This window comes from Mus pahari, chromosome X (assembly GCF_900095145.1).
Source record: "Mus pahari chromosome X, PAHARI_EIJ_v1.1, whole genome shotgun sequence".
NCBI classification, from domain to species: Eukaryota; Metazoa; Chordata; class Mammalia; order Rodentia; family Muridae; genus Mus; species Mus pahari.
In genome coordinates this window covers 2,098,792-2,117,290 of record NC_034613.1, presented here as the reverse complement: position 1 = coordinate 2,117,290, position 18,499 = coordinate 2,098,792, and the positions used below count along the sequence as shown (strand labels likewise).

Here is an 18,499-nt window from a genome sequence, read left to right as displayed (position 1 = left end):
GGGGTTCGAGACAGGGTTTCTCTGTATAGCCCTGGCTGTCCTGGAACTCACTCTGTAGACCAGGCTGGCCTCGAACTCAAAAATCAGCCTGCCTCTGCTCCCAAGTGCTGGGATTAAAGGCATGCGCCACCACTGCCCAGTGCCTAATTGAACTTCTATCATTGTCCTTCTGGCTATCATAGGTCCCCAGCTTTCAGATGGCTTACGGGATTTTTCAGCTTCCATAATAATATGAGCTATTGCCTTTAAATAATTCACCTATGGGTTCTGTTCCTCGGAAGTGTCCTTAGTAACACACCCAACAGTTTTACCTCTATCTTTAACACTAACATAAGTGCACGAAGCAGTGGACACAGGGCTTATAGAACTGCTGAGGAAACCCTGTTTAAGGCTCGGAGATTAAGTGCTTACTACTCTTCCAAAGGACCCAAGTTAAGATCCCAACACCTACACACCAGGCAGCTTGAAACTGCCTGTAACTCCAGCTACAGCGGCGTTGACAACTTCTTCTAGTCTCCATGGGCACCTGCACACATGTGGCACAAACACACACACACACACACACACACACATACATTTAAATTTTAATTTAGAAAAAAAAAAGCTTAAAACTGAAGAAAAACCTGAGTGGGGAAAATCTAATAAATACCCACCTATAAGTCAGGCATGGGGATATATACCCTGTAATCCTAGCACTCAACAAGGGTTTCTGTGAGTCAAAGACCATCCTGGGCAGCTACATAAAGAGACTCCATCTCAAAAAGAACAAAGAAAGACCATTCATAGTCAATGACTGTTGCTAAGTGCTATGAAGGATGTTGGCTTTCTATTGCACACTGAGCACCCACTAAGTACAATGCACAATACACAGGCTCTGTGTGTCTACTTGCAGAGTGAAGTGCCCTTGACAAGATAAGCAAAGGAGAGCCAGATGTGAGCACACACTGCCCACATGCTCATGAGCCCACAGGAAAGTATCTAAAATGAAACAGCTGGAACTGACTCCAATGACGACCATATTTATTTATTTATTTATTGGTTTTTCGAGACAGGGTTTCTCTGTGTAGCCCTGGCTGTCCTGGAACTCACTTTGTAGACCAGGTTGGCCTCGAACTCAGAAATCCTCCTGCCTCTGCCTCCCGAGTGCTGGGATTAAAGGCATGTGCCACCACGCTCGGCAACCATTTTTTAAAGAAAGATTTATTTATTTTACGTATATGAATGCTATCTGCATTACACCTGCATGCCAGAAGAGGACATCTAAACTACCACGTGGTTTCTGGGAATTGAACTCAGGACTTTTGGAAAAGTAGTCAGTGCTCTTAACCACTGAGCCATCTCTGTAGCCCCCTAAATAGTCACTTTGTGGATGGGGCAGGGATGGCCTGTGTAGTCCCTAGAAGTAGGTGGCATTCACTTGCATTTTTAATTTTTCCATGCTGGTGATCAAGTCCAGAGCCTGGTACTGCCAGGGCAGTCTACCACTGAGTCATTGAGCTCCACTACATGCCCAGCCTTTTTTGGAGATAGGGTTTCACTATAGAATTTACTCTGTAGCCCAGGCTGGTCTGAAACTCACACTTCCGCCTTGGCTTCCCGGAGGCTGGGATTGCAGATCTGTGCCCCAGCCTGGCTCTACAAAACTGTTTTTTGGTTTTGGTTTTGGTTTTTTTTGTTTTTTTCTGTGCTGGCAATTGAACCTGGAGCCGGGCAAACAGGCTACTGCTAATGCTAAATGTTCCTAGCATTTTTTATTTTCAGAGATGATCTTGATGATTTGCCCAGGTTGTCTTGACATTTTTTAAAACATTATTTTATGGGCAGGCATGTTTTGCTAGCATGTATGTCTTTGTACCACTTGGATGCACGCTGTCTGAGGGGGCCAGAAGAGGGAGTTGGATCCCTAGGGACTAGAGTCATAGACAGTTGGGAGTCACCATGTTGGGGCTGAGGGTTGAACTGTGGTCCTCTTAAGCTCTATGCCAGTGCCCTGGCCTGAAACTTTTGGTCCTTTTACTCCAGCCTTTTGAGTAACTAGGATTATAGGCCTTGGCAACCAGGCCTGTCTGGCAACAAGTTTTAAAGGAAAACCATATGTTTAATAACACCTAGGGCATACATTATTTATGTTCGGGGTATCCAGGTATGTGCCCAGAAGCAAAAATCTCAGACTCACCTAACCCTGGTAACCCACAAGAGAGAAAGCAAGGCAGATGGTGGTGGCGTGGGGAGGGAACCAAGCATGGGTAGGAATTGTGAGGCTCCAAATACAGTGAAGGCCCCTTTCAAAAAATCTTAGCTCAGGACTAAAGAGACGGGTTAGCAGTTAAAAGCATCTGCTGCTCTTCTGGAGAACCTAGGTTGGATTCCCAATCTGCGTGTGGTAGCTAGCTCACAACCAGTTGTCTGTAAGTCCAGTTCCAGGACATCCAATGCCATCTCCTGTCCTCTGTGATCGGAAAGCATGAATGTGATGCGGAGACATGGAAGCAGGCAAAACACCCACATCCATTTTAAAAAAAATTCCTCACTCAGCCACAGATCCACAAGTAGCTCTCTCACTCAGACACTCAAAACACTTCCCATCCTAGTCACAGACTACAAGGCAGATCGGAGCTCTCTCTTGTAGGTGACTGTTAGTCTCAACACTCGTGATGGGCGCTTTCCTGGTTTTCTGTGTTCTTATGGATGATTGCTTAGCAGGACGTGACACATCTGGTGGTTGACAGAGAAGGACCATTAGGGACCAGTCTCAACAACCTATCAAGACCCCCAACTCCTCAAAAGAGGAAGCCCTCATATTTGTGTTTCTCTTTTCAAGGCCGCCAGGGTTTGGCTTGGTTTTGCACTGCTAGGGGTAGAACCCAGGGTTTCTTGAGCACTGCTGTACCACTGAGCCCTATACCCCGAGTTTCAGTTAGTCTTCCTGCTTTTCACCTTCTGCCTCTGTCCCCACCCAATGTCCTCAGCTAGCACCTCCCATTCCTGCCCCTTGATCTCCAGGCACAGAGCCAGCCTCAGCCCCAACCTACCTGCCTTCCAGTCTACCAGGAAGGATGTGCGATCCAACATCTGAGAGTCAGGTAAGTGTGGGGGTCCTGGGGGCTTTGGGGCATGAGTACTGACCAGGCTGGGGGTACCCAACCTGGGTCTGCCGACTTGCTTTCCTTCTCAGGGACATCCTTGTGGCTTTAGCTTCCCTTGGCCTTTTCTTAAAGATAACCAGAGGGCAGCAGAAGTCTTGCTTGGGCTTGTGGAGGGCCCAGGTTTAAGGGTTGACTGCTCTCTCTGGGTGGTTCATTGGTGAGACAGTTCAGCTTCAAGCACATAGAGACACGCAAAGGTGGCTCCTGGAGAATGACTATGAAGCTCTCAGGACAGAGCTGTGCCAGAAGGGCCTCGAGAAAGAATGACCTTGAAGCTGGTCAAAAGAGTCAGAGGCCCTGAGAGGCTGGAGGGGACCTTTAAGAGGACTCTGGAGCAGACCAAAGGAGGGAGGCTGCGGCGCCCAGGGCACTGACTACTAAGAGAAATCAGTGAGCTTACTTTCTAGACCCTCAGCACTGGGGGTGCCCCGAAAGCAGCACTTCAGGGGAACCATGAAGATAGAAATGCAGATTGCAAAAGTAAAAAAATAAAAAATAAAAAATCCTGAAATTCAGTGACTGGAGCTGGGAAATGAACATCTTTGCTTAAACCATTAAAATAAATAGGAGGAGGGGGAAAGATGAGCGCAGAGATGGGGAGAGAATGCAAATGCGCGATAAAGATCGGCTCTGCTCAAGGCTGCTGCTTCAATCAAAGTCAGAAAACACTAGTAATTTCTCTTTATACATAGACATGAGGAGAAAAACATAAAGTAGTTACATCAGGAACAAAACAGGACGCTCATACAGATTCAACAAACATTAAAAGGTTCAACAGGACTATTTTTTCATGCGTATGTTAGTGCAGCTGCCTATAGCGGCCAGAAGAGGGCACCAAATCCCGTGGAGTCAGGGGTTACAAGCTTTTGTAAGCTGCCTAGCATGAGTACTAGGAATCAAATTCTGGTCCTTTGGGAGAGCTGTAAACACGGAGCCCCAAATAGGATTGGAAAACCTAAAACAAAATATACAGCTTTCTCTTCCATGGGGCCTGAGTGTCCCTTAGTTCCTTCTTTGGTTAGTTGGTTGGTTTAGGGTTTTGGAAACATTCAGTTTCCCAAGTAGGTATCTTGCTCACATGCTCAGACATTTTTTCTTTAAAAAACTTAATTTTGTGCCAGGCAGTGGTGGCACACACCTTTAATTCCAGCACTAGGAAGGCAGAGGCAGGNGGATCTCTGAGTTTGAGGCCAACCTGGTCTACAGAGTGAGTGTGGACTGCCAGGACTGCACAGAGAAAACCTGTCTCAAAAAAAACAGACAAACGAACCCCCCAATTTTTTATGCTATGTGTATGAGTATCTTGCCTGCATAAATACATGTGTACCACATGTATGCGGTGATTGTAGGGACCAGTACAGTGACAGACAGTTGTGGACCACCATGTGGGTGCGGGAAACCAAACCCAGGTCCAGCAATATATCCTCGTTCTGTAGTTTGACTTTGTTTTTGAGAAAAGGTCTCACCGCAGTGCTTAGTTGATCTTGAAACTCATCATTCTCCTGCCTCAGCTTCCCAAGTGTTAGAGGTTACAGGGGCACAGACGCTCTTCCTTTTCTTGTGACATGCATTTGGGTGTTTTGCCTGGATGTGTGTCTGTGCATGGATTCCCTGGAACTGCAGATACAGAGAGCTGTGAGCCACCATGTGGGTTCTGGGAAGTTGAACCCCAGTCCTTTGCAAGAGCAGCTCTCAACTCTACATAGGCTCTCCAGCCCTACCCAGCCCACAGTTATAGCTGCAGATGAGAAAAGGAGGGAGCTGGGGGGTGAGGCTGCTCTGAATCTTGTCTTCACAAGAGATAAATTCTACATTCCTAGTTTTCTCTTTTGTCTCTCTAGTAGGAGGAAAAGGAAGGGAATCCCAGCCCCTGAATAAAGCACTTGGTCAGCTTCTCCCCAAACCCATCAGCCTGAGACTGATGCACAGGAGGCAGGCCAGTTCGTTATTCTCTGGGTCCCTCTATTTCACCATCTGTAAGTTAATCTCACTGCTCCCAGTGCTGGAAAGCGCAAGCATTGTGGGATGTTAAAGACATGTGCCGCCATGCCTGGCCTTAATATTTATTTTAATTTTATTATTTTATGAGAATGGGTGTGTATCGGTGTACCTCATGTATGCAGTATCCTAAGCAGCCAGAAGAGGGGGAAAGATCCCCTGGAACTGGAGTTAGAACAGTTAGTTGTGAGCTATCATTTGGCTGCTGGAAATTGAACCCCGGGTCCTCTGAAAAGAGCAGTCAGTGCTCTTAACTCCTGAGCCATCTCTCCAGCCCCTATTTGATTGTTTCCCCTCACTTTTTTTTAAAAAAAGATTTTATTGATTTAATGTATGTGAGTATACTATAGCTGTCTTCAGACACACCAGAAGAGGCCATCGGATCCCATTATAGATGATCGTGAGCCACCATGTGGTTGCTGGGATTTGAACCCAGTGCTTTTAACCACTGAGCCACCTCTCCAACCCCCAGAGCAATGGCTTTACAGAGATTTTTCTTGAAGGAGTTTTCCCCTTGGAATAAGGATGAGAAGGATCCTGGTGCTTGGGCAGGTGAAGGAAATGGAGAAGAACACTTGGAAGTGTCTGGTGGCAATTTGTTTTTTTTCTGAGTTTGGGGTCTTTTCATTTGTTGTTGTTATTGTTGTTTTTACATTTTAGTTATGGAGAAGCAGCAGCCAGATCCCTTCCCCGTGTCTTATCTGTAGACTTGACCACATCGTGATGACTGTAAAGAATATTGAAGACACCACTATGTTTTATTCCAAGATCCTGGGCATGGAGGTCACTACTTTCAAGGTAATCATGTCCCTATATTCAAAACTTCAAGTGCATTAAAGCATGCGCGCGTGCATGTGTGTGTGTGTGTGTGTGTGTATGTGTGTGTGTGTTGTGTGTACATACGTGTATGTGTACCCGCTGCATATGCACGTGTAGGCCAGAGCTCTGACTTAGCTAGACAGAAAGGCCAGCAAGCCCAGGGAGACTCCCATCTCAGCCTCCCAGCACTGGGGTTCGGAGTAGATGCTGCCGCACTGACTTTTTTACACAGGTTCTGGGAATCTGAACTCAGGTCCTCTTCCTGTATAGCAAGCATTTTACTAACTAAGCCATCTCCCCAGCTTCCTCCATTGGTTCCGCCTTGGTTTTTTTTCTGGACTGCCTTGGCTATCCTTAAGTTCTGAGACCTCCTACCTCGACCTCCTAATGCTGGGATTAAAGGCATGTAATTGATAATAAATACTATAAATCTAATTAGGCCGGGCAGTAGTGGTGCGGGCCTGTAATCCCAGCACTTGGGAGGCAGGGGCAGGTGGATTTCTGAGTTCAAGGCCAGCCTGGTCTACAGAGTGAGTTCCAGGACATCCAGAGCTACACAGAGAAACCCTGTCTCGAAAAAAAAAATTAAAGGGCTGTGGATTTATTGTGGTTGTTGTTGTTGTGGTTGTTTTGTGACAGCCCTGGCTGTCCTAGAACTTACTTTGTAGACCAGGCTGGCCTCGAACTCACAGAGATTTGTTACCCTATGCCTCCCAAGTGGGGGAAATGAATACAGGGCTGGCTGTACCACCACTGCCTGGCCCTGAGGGGACTTTTTTTTTTTTACACAGGTGCTGTATTGAGTATTTGTGATTGATATTTGCCTAGCATGCATTAAATACTGAGCCTGGCCCAAAATGTTTTATTTTATTTTTATTTATTTTATTTTATTTATAAACTCCAAGCTCCCAGACACAGGAAATATTAGAGAAAAAGTAAAAGGATCAATGGAAGAGATTTCAAAATACAAACAAGGAGACATGTGGAGAGAGGGTCAAAGCACCAGAGAACTAAAGCTAGAGAGGCCTTGTTAGTTCAAGGTCCCTGGTCTCAAAAAAAAAAAAAAAAAAAGTACAAGAGAACTTTGCAGCCTTTATACACAGAGTTAACTATGTATTCAGCATATCAACACTCAGATATGCCCTGTGGGAATTGTAAAACATCACACTGAAAAAGTGAATGTTAAGAGTTGGCCAAGAGATTAAAAAGTGGTTCATCTACAAAAGAAAAAGAAAGATGCAAATGTTAGGGTTCTTGAGTCCCACCAGAGGCCAGGAAACAATAGGACTATACTTTTAAGATTCTGGGAAAGCACTCCCGCCCCGCCTCCAGTTCTGCCTCAGCATCTCTCCATGTGGTCCCTACTCCCAGAACAAAAGCCTTTCCCAGCCTTAATCAGAGAAGCCTCTCCCTCCAAAGAAAAGCGATGAATACACTCAGGCTTCCTAAGATGCAGAGAATAACAACGGTGCTGAGCCCAGCCCTGCACAAGATATTCCAGGCCCCCCTCCATCTCCACCAGGCTTGGGAATATTGTGGGAAAGGGGATGGGAAATTTGCAACAGCCTTCACGGCTAGGAGATAGCACTCTCTAGACACCATACAATTATTGCAAGTATTAACTCACAGTTGTTGTTACCTTGACTGGGCCCTTAGAGACTGGCACTGTCAACAGGAAGTCAATGGAGGGGGAAGGGTTCGTGGGGCCCTACCTGCTACTTCTGAGCTATTGGCTACTGATAGACTCTGGGGGGAAGGGACCATTGTCTTTAATTGTGTACCCCCGACTGAGCCCACCAGGCCCCAAACGGATAGCTCTAAACCCTCGATTATAGAGACACCCCCGGTTAATCTCAGTGGGGCACTAAACAAAGTAGTCATGAAAGTGAGAGAGGAGGAGGTGTTGAAGGGGTAGCAGGGGGTAGAGGTGAGAGCGGCTGCTATGCATTGTGAAGTGGAAATCGTCTAAAAACAAATGTAATTAATTGAAAAATGATTCAGGGGTGGGGGGTGGGGAAATCAACCTAAAATTCTACATCCAATTGAGCTGCAAATCCAAGGTAAGTATGGATTTGCTAAGTATCCATAAGTATCTATCGCTAGGTGCAAAGACCTGGGAAAAGTACTCTGCAGGGCTGGGGGTGAAGCTCAGTAGTAGTGCTTACTTATCCAGCGAGCGAAGAGAATGCCAGCTTCCAGATGAGCAGAGAAAACGAGGCATAAAGGCTGGCAAGGCGACCTAGCAGAGAAACGGATCGGCTCTGGGTTTGATCCCAAAGGAGAAACACAACTCCCAAGACTTGTCGTCTGACTTCCACACATGTGCCAGGGCACACACACACACACGCATGGGCACGTGCGCGCGTGCACAAACACACACACACAACATTAAATCAATAAATAGAAAGTGGGAGCAACAGAGTAAGCTACCTGACGTTTTCCTCTGCCCTGCCCCCTCCCAATAAAATCATAATTGAACTAGCTGGGAACAAGAAATGCATACATTGAAATAGAGTGGTTCCCAAGAAGAAAATCCCAGCTATCTAAAGTCAATTAAGCATGGGATAAGGAACGGTTCCAGATGGAAGGAAAGGGCTAGGTGTCCCCAGATTTAACACTGTCTTGAGAATATGGAAGAGCTTCAAAAGTGGTAAATGCAAAGGAAAAAAAAATCCTTATAAAGATGCCCTGAGGGCTGGTGAGATGGCTTAGTGGGTAAGAGCACCCGACTGCTCTTCCAAAGGTCCGGAGTTCAAATCCCAGCAACCACATGGTGGCTCACAACCATCCATAACAAGATCTGACTCCCTCTTCTGGAGAGTCTGAAGACAGCTACAGTGTACTTACATATAATAAATAAATAAATCTTAAAAAAAAAAATGCCCTGAAGCAGATAGCAGTGAGGCTTGCTATGTCTATATCATGGATTACAGTGTTAAAGAGAAGCAAGGCCTGAAATGTTCTTCACTGGGGTAGCCCGCCAGCAAGCTCAACAATGGATATTACCGAAAACATCTATGTTGCTTTTTGCAAGGACAGAGAAGAGAGGTGGAGAGAGACAGAGACAGAGAAAGACAGAAACAGAGGATATAGAAACAGAGAGAAAGGAGAGAGGAAACCAAGCTATAAGAAACATAGGCAAAGCCGGGCGTGGCGCACGCCTTTAATCCCAGCACTCGGGAGGCAGAGGCAGGCGGATTTCTGAGTTTGAGGCCAGCCTGGTCTACAGAGTGAGTTCCAGGACAGAGAAACCCTGTCTCAAAAAACTAAAAAAAAAAAAAAAAAAAAAAAAAAAAAAAAAAAAAAAAAAAAAAAAAAAAAAAAAACATGGGGAAAATCATATATATATATAGATAGATAGATAGATAGATAGATAGATCAGTAAGTGAATGAAACCAATGTAAAAAAGCTGCATATTGCCTGAGCAAGAAAAGACAAAATTATAAAAACAACAAAATGATAGGTGGTGGTCAGCCCTTGAAGGGAGAGGGGAATGAAGAGAGAAAGACTCAGCAATTTTGGAACCTTGACATTATTCTATGACAGTAATGGAAACGATGTGTCCCTAGAGAACTGCGAAAGCACACAGAATGTCCTCTGCCCACTCGGGGATGAACTGTAAGAGACACGATGAAATGGTGGCTGCTTTATCACCCGTACTTACAGGAATGGCAACGTGTATCTTGGTGCCGAGAGAGTGCTAACAGGGACCTCTGTGTAAATCATGGCGTGGGGGAAAGCTTGGCACCTTCTTAAAACATCTCTAAAAATTAGCATAGAAATTGAAAAGGGTCATGGAGTGGCAGACTGTGACAATTGAAAATCTGAAGAGGACTTTCTGCAGAAAGGAACGTCAAGCAAGAGCAGGTTGGACAGACTTCAGGTCCGAAAAGGATTGCACTGAGTGAAAGAAAGAAGACCAGAGTTCAAATCCCCAGCACCCAGAGGAGAAGCCAGCACATGTGTATAAGCCCAGTGTTGTGGAGGACTGCTGGGATTTGCTGGCCACCAGCCTAGCTCAAAGTTCTGTGAGAGACTCTGTCTATTTATTTATTTATTTATTTATTTATTAATTTATTTATTATATGTAAGTACACTGTAGCTGACTTCAGACNCTCCAGAAGAGGGCGTCAGATCTTGTTATAGATGGTTGTGAGCCACCATGTGGTTGCTGGGATTTGAACTCGGGTCCTTTGGAAGAGCTGTCCGGTGCTCTTACCCACTGAGCCATCTCACCCACCCGAGAGAGACTCTGTCTTAAGGGAATATGCTGGAGAGACCAGCTGACCACCTTGGCCCCTGTATACATACCTGTATACACACACACACACACACACACACACACACACACACACAAATAATATATGAAATAAAAAGTATGAAAACAGCCGGGCGTGGTGGCGCACGCCTTTAATCCCAGCACTCGGGAGGCAGAGGCAGGCGGATTTCTGAGTTCGAGGCCAGCCTGGTCTACAGAGTGAGTTCCAGGACAGCCAGGGCTACACAGAGAAACCCTGTCTCAAAAAAATAAAACAAAAAAAAAAGTATGAAAACAAATTAGCATATTTCTTTTGTTTTAAATGATTTATTTAATTTATTTGGTAGGGGGGATTGAGACCCAGTCTTTTTTTTTTTTTTGTATGTTTGGGGGTTCAAGACAGGGTTTCTCTGTATAGCCCTGGCTGTCCTGGAACTTATTCTGTAGGGCAGGCTGGCATCAAACACAGAGATCCACCTGCCTCTGCCTCCTGAGGACTGGGATTAAAGGCATGTGCCACCATACCATATATATATATATATATGTGTGTGTGTGTGTGTGTGTGTGTGTGTGTGTGTATGAGTGTTTCCCTGCATGTATGCATATACACATGTGTGTGCACTGCCCACAGAGGTCAGAAGAAGTCATCAGATCGTTAGGATGGTTGTGAGCTACCATGTGGGTGCTGGGACCTGAACTTGGGTCCTCTGCAAGATATTTCCTTCTTTCTTTCTTACAGTCTTGGGACTAGAATCCAGGGCATCATGCATGCTAGGCAACTGCTACACTGCAGGGAAACACCACCAGTCCTGAGACAGATATTTAATAAAAGCAACAGCCTTGACAGAACTCTCCATTGGACCAAACTGTCCTTTGAGTGTAAAAGGACAATATAGTCTTTTACTGACTGACTGGACGTGGTAGCCACTGTACGAATGGAGAAAGAGATGGGGAAATTAGAAAAGAAATGCCAAGTGCTTAGAGGGAGAAAGAAGGAAGGTATGGAAATAAGACAAGGTGATAGGGGTTATTTAGAAAAATAAACCTTATTTTATTCCTTAGCACCCTAAAAAAATTACCCATGGAATCAAGCTATTTAAAAACTATAAAGAAGGGGCTGGTGAGATGACTCAGTGGTTAAGAGCACGGGCTGCTCTTCCAGAGATCCTGAGTTCAATTCCCAGTAACCACATGGTGGCTCACAGCCATCTATGAGGGATCTGGTGCCCTCTTCAGGCAGGCAGATGTATATGCAGCAGAGCATTCATACATTAAATAAATAAATAAAACTATAAAGAAGCCAACAGAGGAACTAAAGTTAAGACAGACTAGTACTGGGGGAGGGGGTCGTAATACTAACGAGCGAAATGCTCCTCTGTCTTGCCGAAAGAAGACAAATACGTGACAGTGGTAAATGGAGAGATAGTGGCTGGAGCAGTGGCTCAGTACGTAAGAGCTGCTCTGCCAGAGGACATGGTTCAGTTTCAGGCACCCACATGGCAGCTCACAATCATTTGTAACTCCAGTTCCAGGGAACTCAACATCCTCTTCTGACCTCCAGGAGTATCAGGCACACACGTGGTCCACACACATCCGTGTAGACAAAACACCCACACACAACATAAAAATCAATCTACCTTTTAAACTGGAATAGTGGTGCGTCCGTTAAAGCCTGCACTTGGAGGGGCCGGGGGAAAGAGCTACCATGGGGTTAAATGAGACAGCTGCCTTTTTCTCTCAATTGAAGAAGCAGCCAAATGAAATGTGTCATTAGGAGGAAATGAATAGGCACTAAGTCCCAGCTCAGTGGGGGCAGGGAGATTCCTAGAAGCCCCACCAGCAACCACCTCACTGCTGAAGGCAACTAATAAGGTCTCTAAGACACAATGGCCTCCTGGGGAGGAATGGGGGTGGGGTGGTGAAAGGTAAGGAGTGGGCTTTGTTTGGTTTGGTTTGGTTTTGGAGAGAAGGTCATTCTGTGCAGCCCAAGGTGAAGTCAACCTTTCTATCCTCCTGCCTCACTGTCCTAAATGCTGGGGTTGATTATAAGTGTATCGGCACCCTAGCTTGAGATGAATGTTTTAGAAAGCTTGGGGACGTACCATTGGCTGTTGTTCTTACAAGAAAAAAAAATCCGATAAAATAAAATGGTGAAGGAAGACACATCACTTGAGCCCAAGAGTTTCAGGATAGTCTAGGCAACATAATGAGAACCCAAAGAAAGGAAAGGGACATAGAGACAGAAAGATAGGAAGGAGGGAGATAGGGAAGGAGGGTGGGAACGAGGGAAGGAAACAAGGTATACTGGGTAGATAAATTGCTTTCTCTGCCACAGGTAGGTTTTAATCATTTGATGATGTGGACACTTTAATAAGAAGCAAGCACACATTGGCTCCACCCACTCTGTCTCAAATAAGCATGGTGATTGGCACACACTGGTAACACCAGCACTCAGGAGCCTAAGGCAGAGTTTGATATCAGCCTGGGGCTGCGCAGTAAGATGGGGTCTCAGGAAAAGAAATAGAGAAGTAAAAAGAAAAGAAATAGAAGCTGGGGTGCTAAACAGTTGGTACGTACAGCAGTTAAAAAAAACTTGCTTTTTTTCCAGCTGACCCGAATTCCAATCTCAGCTCCCACACTGTTTTTGTTTTTGTTTTTGTTTTGTTTTGTTTGTTTCCAAGACACGGTTTCTCTGTATAGCATTGACTGTCCTGAAACTCACTCTGTAGACCAGGCTGGCCTCGAACTCACAGATCTGCCTGCCTCTGCCTCCCGTGTGCTGGGATTAAAGGTGTGCCTCCATGGCTGGCTTAATATATATATATATTTGTTTGGTGTGTTTTTTCAAGATAGGGTTTCTCTGTATAAGCCCTAATTGTCTTGAAACTCATTTTATAGACCAGGCTGGTCTCGAACTTACAGAGATCCACCTGGTTCCTGAATGCTTGGATTAAAGACTTGCACCACCCCCGCCCTCAGCTCCCACATCGGGAACACACATCTCCCAGTTCCCAGAAGAATCTGATGTCTTTCTCTGGCCTGTGTGAGCTCTGCACACATGTATGTACATATATACAATCAGATATATGAACACATTAAATAAAAATAAATAAATCTTAAAAAGCATTTAAAGCCGGGCATTGGTGGCACATGCCTTTAATCCCAGTATTTGGGAGGCAGAGGCAGGTGGATTTCTGAGTTTAAGGCCAGCTTGGTCTACAGAGTGAGTTCCAGGACAGCCAGGGCTACACAGAGAAACCCTGTCTTAAAAAACAAAATTTAAAAATGAAGCTGGACATTGTTATGAAACATAATACAGCGAGGGGAGGGTACCTTTGATGGGCCTGTGGCAAGGTGTACCCCTGAGAAAGTATGTCATGCAACAAATCTGGTCTAAAAGAGTTTTACTGGGAAAGGAAAGGGAATGGGGACATGGAGAAGGGATAGAGGCAGGCAACTGGACATGTAGACAGACAGATGGACAGGGAGCAGAGAGAAAGCCATGCCATGAGGGCAGAAAGAGGGGGCAGGGGGTACAGAGAACAGGGAGGGAATGCAGAGAGCCAGCTGAGGTTGTTGGTATTCTTCTAATCCTCGGCACACCGCTGGTAGCAGGTGATGACAGAAGCAGTTGTTAGGTCCCCCAGAGCAGGCCAGTGGAATTGCCTGGACTACCAGGCATGGCATGCATTTCTGTCATCTCAGTATATAGGGATTGGAAGCAAGAAGATCAGGCTTTTTTTTTTTTAAACATTAAAATCCTAGGATGTTTATTATAAAGGTAAACCCTGATCCTTGAGATGGGCTTATCAGTAGGATTTGTGGTATCGTGCACTGGCACCAGGACCTCCAAACTTCTTGGATTCGCAGCGACGGGGGTCAGCTACAAGCAGGGTCCGATCGTACTGGGTGAGGATATCTTTGATCTCCTTCTTAGAGGCTTCATCCACATATTTTTGATAATAAGCCACCAGGGCCTTTGAGATGGACTGTCGGATGGCATAAATTTGGGCCACATGTCCACCACCCTTCACATGGACCTGGATATCCACACCAGCAAATCGCTCCTTGCCCAGAAGCAAAACAGGCTCCAGTAACCGACAGCCCAACTGTGTCCTTTTCAGTCACCTGACAGACTTGGATTAAGACTCAACACGAGGGGCTGGTGAGATGGCTCAGTGGGTAAGAGCACCCGACTGCTCTTCCGAAGGTCCGGAGTTCAAATCCCAGCAACCACATGGTGGCTCATAACCCATCCATAACAAGATCTGATGCCCTCTTCTGGAGTGTCTGAAGACAGCTACAGTGTACTTACATATAATAAATAAATAAATTAAAAAAAAAAAAAGACTAAACACGAGGGTCTAATGGCATCATACTACCATTACTGTGTATTGTCTTGGGTAGGATATTCCTTCTTACTTGTACCAAAACTCATACAACAATGAGTTCTGGGTTGCAAAAGAGGATTTGTTCTTGCACCTGTTTTTAAGTCTTTGTCCACTAGTTCAACGAAACCCCACACAAGTGCTAAGGATCAGGCTTTTAAGGCCAGTCTCTGATACACAGGAAGTTTAAGGCTAGCCCGGATCACCTCAGACTTTGTCTCTGAGAAAATGATGGTGGTGGCTAAAGGCATACAGCAGCAAGCCTGACTACCCACCTCCCTGAATTAGATCCCTGGAACCCACAAGGCAGAAGCCATAGCATACAACATCCACCTTCACACAAATAAATGTAAAAAAAAAAAAAAATTTGAGACACAGTTGCACTATGTAGTCCTAGATGAGCTGGAACTCTCTCTCTCTCTCTGTAGACCAGTCTGGCCTTGGATTCAGAGAGATCTGCTAGAGAGCTGGCTTAGATGTTGAAAAGCACCAGCTGCTCAATTATGAAGACTGGGTGGAGTTCAGATCCTAGTATCCAGGTAAGAAGTCAGGCATTTCACAAACACAGTCAACTCCAGCCCTGGGGAATCTGAGGCCTTCTTTTGGCCTCTGCATGCGCACACAGGCATGCACAGACTGACACAAACTAGTAGGTTTTTTTGTTTTGTTTTGTTTTGTTTTAAAAAAAAAACAAAAACAAAACCAAACCGCAGTCTGTTAGATGGGGCAAGGGCTATTGCGTAGCTGCCCTTTCTCCTTTTCCGCACCGGGCAGAGTGACTTGACTTCACTCATCTTTGCAGCTGAGTTCTCTGTTGTTTTCTCTCCTAAACAGGGAGACCGGAAAGCATTGTGTTTCGGAGACCAAAAATTTAACTTACACGAGGTGGGAAAGGAATTTGACCCCAAAGCAGCTCACCCTATTCCAGGCTCCCTGGATGTTTGTTTGATCACAGAAGCGCCCCTGGAGGAGGTGATCGAGCGCCTAAAGGTGAGCACAGTACGGTGCCTAGTAAGAGAGCTTCTGCAAATACTCTAGAGCTAGAAGTATGACCCAAAGAGCCAGGTCTTCCTGAAACCTCAGACCTGACACATCCCGCCACATCCACATCCTGCCTGCACACAATTATCTACTTCTTCTTTTGATGATGTCCTTTTTATGTAATCAGATAGATTTTAAAAGGAAACACAACTCGATGGACACCCGTACAGTTAGATTTATATTCATTATGTGAGTACACTGAAGCTGTCTTTAGACACTCCAGAAGAGGGTGTCAGATCCCATTACATATGGTTGTGAGCCACCATGTAGTTGCTGGGATTTGAACTCAGGACCTTCAGAAGAGCAGTCAGTGCTTTTTTTTGTTGTTTTGTTTTTTTGGTTTTTTTGAGACAGGGTTTCTCTGTGTAGCCCTGGCTGTCCTGGAACTCACTTTGTAGACCAGGCTGGCCTCAAACTCAGAAACCCGCCTGCCTCTGCCTCCCAAGTGCTGGGATTAAAGGCGTACACCACCATGCCCGGCTCAGTCAGTGCTCTTAACAACCGAGGCATCTCTCCAGCCCCAGAACCACAGAGTTTTACATTACATTTTTCACATAAATTGGTATTGAATATATTTTATACACTTATCCACTACCAAAACTAAAACAACAAAAAATTCAATATCAAAGATATCAAAGAAGTCACATATAATGATCTTAAGCACTGAGCCATCTCTCCAGTCCCTGTGTTTAAATTCTTGTTCACTAGCACTGCTGTTGCCCCCCCCCTGTTTTACAAAGAAGGAAACTGAGGTTCATGGTAATCACACCTTCTTCCCAAGGCCAGCCATCTGGAGTAGAGTGAGGTCATCTGGGCCCACTGGGAATGAGATTTTGGCTGTGGTTGTGGCATGTGTGAGGTCCTGAGTTCAAACTTTAGAACGCAGGAGAAGGGAAGGAACGAGGAGGAGTTTTTAAAGAACTAAGTGTTGGTCTCGCATAGCTGTGACAATGACTTTTGTCTTTTCTGTTGGCTTCATTCAGGCTTTTGATGTCCCCATTGAGGAGGGCCCAGTCCCCAGAACAGGAGCAAAGGGGCCTATTCTATCCATCTACTTCCGAGATCCCGACAGAAATCTCCTTGAGGTGTCCAGCTATGTCACTTCATGATTGACGCTGGTCTTCCTCCATTGTGATCCACAAAATGTTATCTTACTCCTAATTTCCTACAAATCCCAGAGACCTCGAAGAACTGAGAACTTGGGCAAAAGGGACCTAAGACAGGTTTACGTGCAAATGTTTGTGTCTAGAAAGCCTCCATTCAGGCCACTCCAATAAATGACAAATCTCTCCATATGAGTTCCTCACTCTTGGCAGAGTCCTATGTCTGGGGGCTTGTCTAGGGCAAGAGACCTCTGAGACTTTTGGAGGTCTGGGCGAGAGTTTGGTTTCTCTAGCGATTAAAGCGGGGTCATCCTTTTGAGATTCAAGGCCTTTGACAGATTTCTCCTTGCCAATGATCCCTCGTTCCTCTCCCCTCTTCTCGCTGCTTTCTGATGCTTCCTTCACCCCATGGATGTCACTGATCCTCAGGATCTCTACAGTTCCTATCGGACTATCCGGCTTCATACCAAACAACGCCACCTCCTTCTGGAGCCCTTTCTCTGGTATCACTTCACAGTATCCAGCACTTTCTCTCTTTAGATTATTATTATTATTATTATTATTATTATTATTATTTTGAGACAGGATTTCTCTGTGTATCTCTGGCTGTCCTGGAACTCACTATGTACTGGCCTCTCTTTAGATTTTTTTTTTTAATTTAAAAGCATTTTAAAATTGCATGTGCAAAAAAAAAAAAAAGAAAAAACAAAAAAACAAAAAAACAAAAGAAAACATAAAATTTCATGTGCATTGGTGTTTTACCTACATGCATGTCTGTGTGAGGGTATTGGAGCTTCTGGAACTGGAGTTATAGTTGTGAGCTTCATTGTGGGTGCTGGGAATTGAACTCAGGACCTCTGGAAGAGCAGCCAGTGCTCTTAACCACTGATCAATCTTTCCACCTCCATATCTTTAGTTTTTTTTTCTAGACAGGGTTTCTCTGTGTAGTCCTGGCTGCCCTGGAACTCACTCTGTAGACCAGGCTAGCCTCGAACTCAGAAATCTGCCTGCCTCTGCCTCCTAAGTGCTAGGATTAAAGGCGTGTGCCACCACTGCCCGGCTCTTTAGATCTTCTTTTTTTAAAACCCTATGAGTTTTTATTTATTGTCTTATTTATTTATTGTGTTATATGAGTACACTGTCACTGTCTTCAGACACACCAGAAGAGGGCATCAGATCCCTTTATAGATGGTTGTGAGCCACCACGTGGTTGCTGGGAATTGAACTCAGGACTAGTGGAAGAGCAGTTAGTGCTCTTAACATCTGAGCCACCTCTCCATCCCCATACATTAGCATTTCTAAGAGTGCAAGTACCTGAGGCCAAAGGAAGAAAGTGGATACTGGAATCCCTGGGGAGGGTCTTAGAAATGCTAATGTATGTAAGAGGTAAAAGCTGACTGTTGTGGGACTCTTAGTGGTGTAGCTGATCCCGTCATTCTTTTGTTTGTTTGTTTGTTTGTTTGTTTGTTTGTTTTTTCGAGACAAGGTTTCTCTATATAGCCCTGGCTGTCCTGGAACTCACTTTGTAGACCAGGCTGGCCTCAAACTCAGAAATCCTCCTGCCTCTGCCTCCTGAGAGCTGGGATTAAAGGCATGCGCCACCACGCCCGGCTCACATGCCATTCTTGCACCTATTTGGTCATCAAGCTAGACTTGACAGATTCTTTCTTTGGTCTATCAGCTCCTTTCCTATTTGGGGTACACAGGCATTTATTTTCCATTCTCTCCAGAAATGACACAAAATGT

The 18,499-nt window shown here is 45.2% G+C and overlaps 1 protein-coding gene, 1 non-coding gene and 1 pseudogene across 2 annotated transcripts; 1 reads left to right on the top strand and 2 right to left on the bottom strand.

Moving 5' to 3' along the window:
- Positions 1-3,013: 3,013 nt before the first annotated feature.
- Glod5 (glyoxalase domain containing 5) lies at positions 3,014-16,948 on the top strand. Its single transcript, XM_021188339.2, has 4 exons — positions 3,014-3,083; positions 5,805-5,942; positions 15,444-15,599; positions 16,634-16,948. The coding sequence occupies exons 1-4, from the start codon at positions 3,057-3,059 to the stop codon at positions 16,757-16,759; spliced, it is 447 nt and encodes a 148-aa protein (XP_021043998.1). The 5' UTR covers positions 3,014-3,056; the 3' UTR covers positions 16,760-16,948.
- Positions 14,031-15,403, bottom strand: LOC110313335 (annotated as a pseudogene).
- LOC115063236 lies at positions 14,629-14,753 on the bottom strand. The gene has a single exon (XR_003843112.1). It is a non-coding gene; the product is annotated as a small nucleolar RNA SNORA40 (small nucleolar RNA).
- Positions 16,949-18,499: the final 1,551 nt, after the last annotated feature.

Excerpts from the sequence above, each read along its gene's own strand:
- Glod5 (XM_021188339.2), top strand. The coding sequence starts at position 3,057 with ATGTGCGATCCAACATCTGAGAGTCAG. Across the intron at positions 3,084-5,804 it reads ATCCAACATCTGAGAGTCAG|TTATGGAGAAGCAGCAGCCA; the intron begins GTAAGTGTGGGG and ends TTTACATTTTAG. Across the intron at positions 15,600-16,633 it reads AGGTGATCGAGCGCCTAAAG|GCTTTTGATGTCCCCATTGA; the intron begins GTGAGCACAGTA and ends GGCTTCATTCAG.